We start from the raw sequence: 11,824 nt of genomic DNA on the forward strand, positions 1-11,824 counted from the left end.
CCCTGGAACTATTCCTTACCACTACCTTCAGCCCCAGTATGTAGATCTGCAGAAATGTGACAATATAAGGGGATTGCAAGTGTTCGAACACTACTATGGTACGAGCCTTCGCATAATCAGAGAGGCTCGATCAGAGCTCTTATATAATGTGATTGTTGCCATAATTTGTCGCTGCACTACTAGGCACCAAGGGGGCAAGTGGATTTTGTTACAGGACAAGTAGATTTATGAAGCAACCTGCCCCATGGACAAGTGGATATTTTATTAAATTCCTCACCCCTGAGCCTGTATCCTAGGTTACAGGGCTAAGTGTAGCTGGCAATTGGTTTTTAGGTCTCGCCTGGCGAACGCAGCGCGAAAGCGCTGTCGCCAGCGAGATCTATTGTTGCTGACTTGCCTCGGAAGTGGGACAGGAGATGGGCACGCGCAGGGCTTTTGGCGATTGTAGTCTGTGGACGCGCTTGAGAAGACGCGTTTGCATCTAAAGTGTACAGCTAGTATTTGGCGGCGCTTTAATTAGGCTCGAGGCAGGAGGTAGTATTTACTTTGTGAACGCGCTCAGGAAGACGCGCTAGCATCCAGTACGTGTTTAGCTGGCGCCTGGCGCAATGCCGTGTTAATTAGCTTCCTGCTTTGTTGTTCACTAATTGAGGTTTATACAACTTTCCAAGAGAGGCTATGAGCGGCCGTCTCACTGGCGCCATGTGTACTTGTTTAATTAATACAACTTTTCAAGAGAGGACATGAGTGGCCGTCTCACTGGCGCCATGTTTACTTGGTTTATTAACAAACACTAAAGAAAACAAATGTATGTCGCTTTAGTGTTTAGTTTTTTTAATCTGTCTTAAAGGTACTATGTTGGCTACTTTCTGAATGAACTTAGCGGACTTATAGTCTTGCTTTTTATATTTCTTAATTAATACATTTAGCGGGCTTACAGTCTTGCTTTTCGTATTTCTTTATTGATAAACGTACCGAATTTAGCATCATGTATATTGCGCTGCATCGGAAATCATTGTTAAATTACTACAAGCCACTGCTAACAAAGCGGCTTTCCCCATCTTACAAGGCCCCCTTCTGCCACCGATACTCAGCTGATATTGCAAGGAGTGACGTATAGGCCACTGCTAAAAACCTACCTGGCAATAGCGTGTACCATATAAAAACTGCACAGGCTTATAGTGAAATTGTGTAAACATTTATAAATTAGTTCTGTATTATGTGCGGTGCCTGTTGTAAATATATGTTGAAGCTTCATTTGCCTCTACCCCTACCATCACTGCTATCGCAGTACTACACCGTGCCCCTCTTCCCTACTCCCGTTATTACTACTATTACACTACAACACCGTGTCCCTCCGCTGTATTCCCGCCATCACTGCTATCACAATACGACCTTGTGCCCCTCTGCTGTATCCCCGTTATCACTGCTATTACATTACAACACCGTGCCGCTTCGCTCTAACCCCCGCCATCACTGCTAATATACTACAACATCGTACCCCTCCGCTGTACCTTCGCCATCACTACTATTACACCATGACATCGTATCCCTTTGCTCTACCCTTAGCTTTGTATTATGTCAACAGTGGCATGTACAAATCTGGAGATTAATGTGCTCCGTGGTTGCCAAGACTGCAGCGAGATCTATTGTTGCTGACTTGCCTCGGAAGTGGGACAGGAGATGGGCACGCGCAGGCTTTAGGCGGATTGGAGCCTGTGTATGCGCTTACAGCCATGCGGCGTGCACATCTTCTGTCCCCCTTTCATCCTCGCAAGCCAGCATGCAGCTTCACTTTCACTTTTTTTAAACCTCGCCCCATCGTTGGAGCGGCCAGCAACGGCGGGTCCGCTCAGGAAATAAACATTGACACTGTGCCTTCATCGGCACAACCACTGGACAAATGGAGAATCCCCCGCTCACCCGGTCTGCGGGAGGAATCCTCCTGAATGGCGGCTGGCTGCGGCGCGCTTCCGGAGCACTCCAGCTCCTCTATACTTCTGCCAGCACGACGCGGGGCTCTCTCCTTAGGCATGGGAGCCCCGCACTGCTACCTGCCGCTCTTCACCCGGGCCCCCTCCTGGGACCTGGGACTTCAGCTCCCGCACTTCCTCTCTGGCGCCGGGGCTCCCTCTTCACCACGGGAGCCCCGGAAGGGGACAGGCGCTGCCTGCACCGGCCGCACGCGCCGCCACTGGGCACGCAAAAGTTACAGGTACCGCGCATGCGCGGGCAGCCCTCGCCCTCCCAGGTCTCCTCCCCGGCCCGTATGTGGAGCTGCTTTCTGTTTTGCTTGTTATGGGATGTCTCAGATCCTTTCCATCGAGGAAACAACTTTTTTCCCTTTGAGCACTATAGGAAAGATGGTGCATTTTTTTACTTTCTCCCTTGTGTGCTACTTTTTCTGTGTAAGTGCACATAGTAGAAAAGTGGAGCAACATCACTAAGAGCGAGGTAAGCCGCTGAGTCAAGAGGGCTGCCCCTTGACACCATGCTTTATGCTGCTTGGGCGAACCAAAATGGGAATGAAAGAACACCAAACATTAAAAAAAGCTTAATTCCCTGTTTCAAAGAATGCACTCTTGTTGGCCCTTTAGATGTGAACACATGGACAGTGGTTGCATAACCACTGAAACCTCTTCTGTGTTAAGTAATTGATGGGGTTGGGATAAAATAACACAAAGCAGAGTAAAGAAGCAGTGTTTAAAGAATGGTGGGCCATGGGGCTTTGGTGACAGTAGACATCATGAAACATAACTCAGTATCTGCATGAGGTACAAATAATTCAAATGAGATAAGCCAATGAGGCCAACCGCAGAAAACACATCACAATTTGAGTGACACGTACAGTAAGACTTGGATGGGGGCCATCAAAACGTTTGGGAGGCGAGGATGTTTTATTATGGTCTCACAAGCTATTATAGTCATTATATACATCTGTTGAGCGCATTCAGTTCAAAATCAGCAACAGTATGGTGAAACTGTTCGAACTTGTGATGGAGAGGCACAAACGGCGGAATCACCAACTCAGATTATCAGAATCCCCTTTCCAAGGTTGATTAAAAAAACGATTCATGCTATATCCTAAATACGGATTCCAAATGAAAGCTATATGACCACCATTTAATTGTAGCAGTCATATTTTCGGTAGGGGTAACCTAATGGGACATTATCAAGAAGGATCGCTTATGGACAATTCAAGCAATATTTTCCTCCTTTACCAAACCGAAAGTCGCCACATTTTCTTTACACAAGAACAAAATTATATATGTATGAAGGTCTCACTTTCATTCCCAAAACATGTATTGCTTTGATGGAAGGCTTCGCTCTTAATGACTAACCTCCACTGCAGGTCCTCTCTCCAGAAACCACTGAGGTAACAATGACTACTTGTGGCAGGCATAAAAACGAATGAAGAAAATATGGATCGATAACCCAGTGAATTGGTAACTAATCAAACAAGCATTTGCAATGCAATAGGCCTCGCAGTTGTTAGAGTTTGAGCCATTGGCATTGTAAATGGCAATGCCTTTTATTTATGTGTTGGTTTTTAAAACGTAAATAAAAGGCATTGTCATTTACAATGCCAATAGGTTAAATTCTCGCAAATGCAAGACCTATTGCATTGCAAATGCTTGTTGAGTATTGCTCCCAGACAGTGAGACAAAGGGGAATAGGTGTTGGCAGGGTCATCACTGACTTGATAAGGGGGGCGGGGGGGGGTATAGAGCTGTCACCTACCACGCTTGCACATCACCAAGCTTCTACCTGAGCACACTAACAAAGAGTTTGACACTAGTCTTTTATGACCGCTGGCAAGCTGGGGCCAGGCCAGGGAGGCAAGAAATTCCAAGCACCTCCGGAGGTGAAAACCTCAAGAATCTTCTTCTACTTCTAAGTGGGCAGCAGTTATAGATAATGGTCCCTTTGGCCCAACTCTTCAGTACACCGCTGGACCTGTGGAAGATTCAGAAGGACTTCTGTGATGCTCTGCATGAAGGACTGCTACTGGGTTTTCCTGCTGCCTGAGTGAAAAGGACTGTGCCTGCATCTTGAATCAAGGACCACCTAAGTAACTCCTATGGCTAGTTGGCTGGTCTCCTGATCAGAGCCTCATGGACAGAAAAAGGCTCCAATCACCTTGAACCTAGCACCTAAATTCGGTCTGCTGTGTGTTTTACACATCAATTGGTGCCACCCTAGTGCTGAACTCTTGGAAGTGGGCGTGAAAGTACTATGCCACTGTAAGCAGAACCGACGCATCTCCTCGCAGCTCTGCTTCAGGAACGCCACAGCGTGATGCATCCCAAACCGTGCATTGAATCCCGCAACCTCTTTGAAACCGGTGCTTCTAGACGCAACCTAAACGCAGCCTTCACATTGGAAGCCCCTAGACAGCATCCTCGACGACTACGCAGGACTTCACATCACAGCTTCCTAGGAACCGCCGCGGTGCAATGCATCCGATGCTGGATCTCGCAATACTCCGCAGCCAGGATCAAAGCTACTTTGTTCAGTGTGCCTAACTGGGCCTGCGCTTCATTGACTTTTTTCCCATCCGGTGCGACCAGATAACCACAGTTTGTGCTTTGTGCTTCTAGGCACCATTTTTACTTAAAAGTTTGAAATTGGATATCTCCTATTTTACTGATTGGGTTTGGTCTCAAATTATTTATTCAGTTTGCCTCCATGTTTCTAAATGAGTGTGGGATTTTTCTTGTGTTTTTGCAATATTACTGTTTGAAGTGCTGCATAAATACTTTACACATTACCTCTAAGTTAAGCCTGACTGCATTTTGCCAAGCTACCAAAGGGTTAAGCACTGGTCAATTTGGGGTTTGCTTGTGTTTCACCCTGAAAGAGATTGTGGTTGCTGCTTGAGCAGGGTTTCACCCCCTAACACCTCCTCCCCCGCAACCCGGTAACCCAATTTCCTATAAGCAGTAGAACTTCTGGGGTAATACCGTAACAGTGTGTTTACTGGCCTGAAATTCTGACCACCTCACCATTATGATGGAGGTAGATAGCCTTGCTTTGCATTTTAAAACCACTTGTAACCCTACTGCATCTTAAAAGTTAATAGAGAATGCTGTACCTTCTAACAGAAATGTGAGAACCCAAGAATGCTAATATTTAATTACATATTCCAAATATGTAAATTATGGAAAGATCATCGAGGACGTTACTAAGTGTCCTACTGTAGTGATATCCCTTCTGGACCCCCTTTGGTTCTCCCTTAGTTTTGCATCTTAGACGTTTTAGGCTGCCTCTGCTCTACATAGCCACATATAATGCATTTATGTATGCGAAATTGTTCTCAGTACATGTTGTTTGGTATTCAAAGACTCTTCTGGGGGTTTTGTCTGCACATCTCCTACAAGGATGCTAGAAATACCCAATAACATAATGCGGTTTTCTTTGCTCGTTCAGCAACAGCTCCTAACGTCTAGACATAACACCGTCACATAGTTGCATCTTCTATCACAATAGTTTTATCATATAAACGGTGTCCCGTACTTTTTAATTCGGAGAGGAGAATTCCAGTAGAGAGGACTGTTCTTAAACGACAGCAGTGCCTGACATGTATCCATACGTAACTACGTTTACACTCATGACATGGACCACCAAACTACATACACCAGGAATGGGGTCTGAGGCAGATCCCAGAGAACACTTTGTTCACATCTAAGGGTAGACATAGCCAGATATAATTTGCCATGGTTGGGATGTTAACTCTTTACACCCTGTTAGTAATGCTGATTTTGTTGTTTAGTTGCATCTGCCTGATGATCGCAGCACATTTGCTTCATAATAGACTATGATAGTTTCAAAAAGGTATTGTAAACTTTCTTCGTTTCTTTCTTATGTTACTACGGGAATGCATGAGTGAGTAAGTGAGTAACAAAAAGGGGAGGATCTGTATTCACGGTTCCCTTGGGAACTAGAGGGTAATGTTCATAGTTGCCAAAATCACCTGCTAATCTGGAAAGGTTAGGAGTTCGGGTGAGGAACTGTGAGCTAGCTAGGACTTGGGCCAACAGATACTGACGTTGTAGAGAGACTAACATGTCGTCTTAACGCACAGTTTTGCTTTACCAGCAAAATCTGTGCAACACTACTGTAATGCACACTGGCCACCGCTAGCAATTAGGAGTAATGCAAAAATTACAGTTGACGGACAGAATGCAGAACAATGTAATAAATTCACCCCAGTACAGAGATCTGGGCCTAAATCCATCGTTTTTTTGCTCACCATGCCATTCCAGTTTGAACCCAGCCATATGCAAATCAGTCTTGACCCTGTGCCTCATGGGAACAGTCCAGCCCGAACTGCCAAGCCAGGTCCTCCCTGGACTGGAAACAAGTATCCTTTGAGCGGTTTTGGGGTTTCACCCCTCTTCAGCCAGGATAGCTTGATTGCAGTGGCATGGAGAGCACGGGACCCACGTCTGGGTATACCCATCCCACTCGGGGTGACAAATGCAAAAACAACAGTTGATGGACAGAATGCAGAACAATGTCATACATTCACCCCAGTACAGAGATCTGGGCCTAAATCCATCGTTTTTTTGCTCACCATGCCACTCCAGTTTGAACCCAGCCATATGCACATCAGTCTTGACCCTGTGCCTCATGGGAACAGTCCAGGGAAGGAAGACCTGGCTTGGCAGTTCGAGCTGGACTGGAAACAAGCATCCTAGGACCGGTTTCGGGGTTTCACCCCTCTTCAGATAGGATAGCTTGATTGATTCCAGTGGCATGGAGAGCACGGGACCCACGTCTGGGCATACCCTGCCCACTCGGGTTGACAATTGCAAAAACAACAGTTGATGGACAGAATGCAGAACAATGTCATACATTCACCCCAGTACAGAGATCTGGGCCTAAATCCATCGTTTTTTTGCTCACCATGGCATTCCAGTTTGAACCCAGCCATATGCAAATCAGTCTTGACCTTGTGCCTCATGGGAACAGTCCAGCCCGAATTGCCAAGCCAGGTCCTCCGTAAGTGGGATGGGTATGCCCAGACGTGGGTCCCTTGCTCACTGTGCCACTGGATTCAAGCTAGCCTGGCTGAAGAAGGGTGACATATCCTGAAACCGGTCCCAGGATGCTTGTTTCCGGTCCAGGGAGGACCTGGCCTGGCAGTTCGGTCTGGACTGTTCCCATGAGGCACAGGGTCAAGACTGATTTGCATATGGCTGAGTCCAAACTGGGGTGGCGTAGTGGGCAAAAGAATGATGGATTTAACCCAGATCTTTTGACTGGGGGAGAATGTTTGCATTGTCAGAATTCCGTCCATCATTTGTTTGCTATAACAGCAATTAGGAGTAGGCAATGGCTTTTTGCACAGTCATAGCGCCTATGATCTTACAATTTTCAGGATGCTCAGCAATTAACTGCACATCGAGTAGTAACACAAATAAAACCAATACATAGGGAAGCGAGCCAGGCATTAAATGCAAAAGCGTCCCTGGAAAGTGAAAAAAGTGCCTTAACTTTTGAGAGGAAAGAGAAAGAAGTGGGTGAAATGGGGGGGGGGGGGTGATGTGAGAGACAGCTTTATAGTGAAAGCTCACTCTCTTTCATCACATTTGATTATAAATCATACTAGCTATTTAGAGTGAACGCAACATAACTGTCTGTGCCTTTAACATGCTTTGGATTTAATCTTTGGGACAGGCACTGTATCAGGAACTGTATACGTGGTTGACTAACAGGCATGGTGATTTTTGACCTCATGAACTGAAGCATGGAGCCGCTTCTTGTCCCTGCACCCCCAGCCTGAAAGGGCCTCTGCCTTATGTTGCAAAACTTTACATATAGATCCAAGGCAGATGGTCTCACTACCTCATGTTCATCTGGGAAACAGAGATTGGTACTTTTTGATTTCAATTCTTTATACCTGTATCCCCCCAGTCATTCTTGTGCGTTTACACTTGGTCTTCAGGTTACACTAATTCAGAGCCAATAAACTTTCTCTGTGCACCAATAAGAATCAAATATTCCTGTGATATGCTTACAAAGTAAAAAGGGTGTAGTTGTTTTAAACATTAATAATAACCATATAGCTGACATGTTTATTTTTCCATTTTTTTGTGGTAGATGCTTGAAACAAGAGTAACCATTGCAGAAGCTTGCAAAGGCTAGTTATTGGCTTTGCCAGGGCTTGAGGAATCTTGTGTATGGCTAGAACTGTTAACAGCGACTGCTTCATGCATTGGGCCAGGATGCCTCCTTAATTAATGTTGTGATATAATGTACACTGCGGTAACCACTGTAAACAAAAAGTCATGAGATTTTTATGATGATTTCACTATTTTCCTAATTAGCAATTTCAAAACCCAGATATTCCTACTTCTTTTTGACTATGGAATGTTGGCAAGTTTGATAATACATTGGATTATGGGCATGTCCTTTCAAATGTTAAAAAAACAACCCAAAAAAAATTGCAGCAACAAGAGCAAAGGATCATCCTTGTCGATCCAAGATATTAGACTAAAGACCCAAGGGACTCACTGCATTTCGGCTAAAAGTTCCAACGTTGAAAACACAATACTTTGTTTGACTGCAGGATACCTGCCAGGCTATGACGACACATATTTGCCAGTTCCACCAACCAAAAAAAAACAAAAAAAAACGAACATTAGCAAGTATCGTCGCTGCTTGAAAGCTTTAACTATACAGTTGCGAGTGTACCGAGTACCTTTGAAAAACAGTTTAAGGGGGTCCATTGAAAAGAAATGACATCAAAGTAGCATGCAATGGTCTTTTTTTAGACCGTGCAGACAGAAGTAATCAATTGACAATTAAAATTGGGTAAAGTGCCACAGAACGAAAATGAAAAAGATATACGTGACAAACAATTTTTCGGGGAAAAAACAAAATCATACAGTCAGTAAGACTACTCCTGGGGGCTGGTGGTACCCAGGGCCCGTGGCCATCGGCTATCGATTACCCAGCCTGTCTCCAAGTGTCAGCGATAGCGCGGCCTGGACGCCCGCCTACAGCCGGGGCCTCGATTTAGAACCCCTGCCGCCCCGGGCCCGCCATACCCGGCCACTCTGCTATGCGCCCACTCGGTGTCCTCTTATACCCACTCTTTCCACCCCCGCGGCCTCGCACCCTCCACGCCCTATGTGGAAACAAATCCCTGATGCAGGAACAGACCATGCGGAGTGAACGTTGAAAGAATAAACACAAGTTGCGTAGCAAGTCTTTCCAAAAAACGTCAACGCCGCCACCCCGTTCCGGACTCCTGACAGTTGCCCCAGGGCACTCCAAAGGCCAAGGGGATCCAAAATTAACCAGCACTATGTACGGAGGGTCTAGTTTTATTTACTTCCATTAAGTGTATCCTCGGTCAACTCCAACTAGTATGTGTGTGTGTATATACCTTTTTATGGAGTCGAAAAGAGAGACTGTAAAGATAATGTATCCTTCACTATGAATGAAATTAAATAAAACGGAGCCCCCGGAGAAAACTACGCGTTAAAGTGACTTTTATTTTATCTTAGTTGCATCGTTGATGATGCATAATTCTGGGTGCATTTTTCGACTCCCTCTCCCCACAAGTTGTCACCTTGAACACAAACAACATCGGCGGGCGGTGCTCTAAAGTCACCAGTTTCTTTGCCTGCACCAGTCCCGCTCGCTCGTCAATCCCCCAGTCATGCAAATGGTGGAGCACTCTTCAACTTTACACACCCCTCCCCCTGCATCCTCAAACCTGTCAACCATTTTAGGTCTCTGACAGGGGCATAGGAGCAGCATTTCCATGCTAATAGACCGGTGACAACATTCCATGCACCCCAGCACGTGCACTGCAGGGAACGGCAGGCAGGGGAGGGGTATTTCCAGAGGTAAACAGTGGGTGGGTAGTGATTAGGTGGGGTAACAGGGGAGTACCAAGAATACACATATAGACTTACCTGAGACCAGCATCTGGCCCCCATGGTTGGAGAACTCAATGGCATTCACGCAGCCAAAGTGTCCCAGCAGATCTTTCTTGTAGAGGTTCTTGCAGCCCAGCAGCCTCCTCCTCTGGAAGTCCTCCTTCACCAGGGGGTCTCCCTCCAGGCCCCTCTGGGACAAGAAGCCCAGCACTGATCTCATGCCACAGCCCCGCTTCCTCTTCATGCTTCCAGCCCCCTCCTCCACTAAAAATATTTTGAAAAATAAAGGATCCAACCGCGGTAGGTTCCTGGATCTGTGCAGTGCCACTCCTGCTCCTCTTCCTGTGCCTGCTGCTGCTTCACCTCTCCTCACCCAGCCATGGCAGGCAGGGATGTTTAATCAGTTTGCATTTGGTGCTGCTCAGCCCCCTCCACACCTCCTCTGTGCGCTCTCCCCTCAGCCCCCTGTGACTCCTCCTTTCAAGCAACTAATCCACAGCTGCAGCAGTTTCTTTCCTGGATGCAACAAGGAAGTCCTCCTGCCAGATTCTAATACACACATATTTTTTTGTTATGCTTATTTTTTTCCCTTTTATTCTCCGGGTTAATTAAAACTGACAGCGGGCACGGGGACTTGGGGAGCCAGTTGCCCTCCCACTCCCACGGGAGCGTGATTAAAATAGTCAAATAAACAAATTAAGAATAGTTTTCTGTGCTCTTTTTTTGCTGCCTCAATCTACTCTTGACTTCCTGGGTGGTGATGAGATCCCCTCCCCTCGGCCAATCAGAAAGCTAGGACTTTATGTAGTCTCTGCTGCGTCATAATAAGCGGACTCTGAAGGGAGGGGGCTGCCCAGGCAGGTACCCCTGTGCTGTCATTTGCAGCCGCAGGGGAGGGGTGTTGTTGCTGTCACTGGCTGCAGCAGTGCAGGACTTTTCATCCTCAGGGCGGAGTTTTATCATTTTTACGAGCAGATCCGCTTCCTATTGTGACGGGGCTAGGGGAGGGGCGCTGGATCTTTTTTTTCTCTCCCCACCTGCTGGTTTATTCTATCTGACACAGTAACTTTTTGGATAAAAATAGGAAAATGTTCCTTAAATGCCAAGAAATCATATCCGGTATCATATTTCCATCATAAATCGAGGCTATATAGTCGAGCCATTTAAGTGAAATAGCTTAGTGTGCTAATGCGCCTGCTTCGAAGACGCAGCTTTCATATGAAAGCAGCAGATTGTATTTCCTGTCCGGGCAGACTCCGCCTTCGTTTAAAGTGTAATAGTTCTGGACGTCCTTTATGTTTGAAAAATACACTTCAGTTTGTAGAGGGTCATTTATAAATTGTTATGAAAATACATTATTCTTTAGATATATATAACAAAGTAACTGGAGTAAATGCATGTCATTTTTTTGAGAGCACATCCATAATCACAATAACCAACAATAACTACTAGATTAACCAATCACAATGAGGTTAGCGTGGTACTCCTCATAAAACGCTTCAACGCCTCGTCAGGGGTAGTAAGCGCTATATAAATCCAATTACAATATATTTGTTGTCCTGGGAAATACATTTGGCGTTCAGATTTCTGTTACCAAAGTGTCATCTTTATGTTGTACTGGTTTTTATGTAGTGCCACATGTAATAACTTCATAATGACGCTTGATTTGGAATATAAAGGAATGTGACACCAGCAGCGGCTCCTCCAGCGCTGTAGGGAGGGGCGGGGCCGAGGGATGGGAGGGGTAAGAGAAATGGTATGTGTACTCTAAGTGCGCAAATGTGTTTTTGCCGGCCATCTCAGGCTGACCAAAACACACATGCGCACTTAGGTTTCTCCAGCAGCCGGGCTGGAGAAACCCCACAGACTCCCTGACCTGAGCGTCTTTTCAGTCCGCTCAGTCCAATCCCTGATCTGATCTGCAGCAT

At 46.0% G+C, this 11,824-nt stretch overlaps 1 protein-coding gene across 1 annotated transcript in view; it reads right to left on the minus strand.

Annotated features, from left to right (window-relative positions):
• Positions 1-10,761, minus strand: part of DCAF5 (DDB1 and CUL4 associated factor 5) — a 351,953-nt gene extending 341,192 nt beyond the window's left edge. Inside the window, exon 1 of the mRNA XM_085627298.1 lies at positions 9,933-10,761. Coding sequence (XP_085483424.1) covers positions 9,933-10,140 — 208 coding nt within the window. The 5' untranslated portion in view covers positions 10,141-10,761. The remainder of the gene's footprint in view (positions 1-9,932) is intronic.
• Positions 10,762-11,824: the final 1,063 nt, after the last annotated feature.

The sequence above is a fragment of the Triturus cristatus genome, chromosome 9 (assembly GCF_964204655.1).
Source record: "Triturus cristatus chromosome 9, aTriCri1.1, whole genome shotgun sequence".
NCBI classification, from domain to species: domain Eukaryota; kingdom Metazoa; phylum Chordata; class Amphibia; order Caudata; family Salamandridae; genus Triturus; species Triturus cristatus.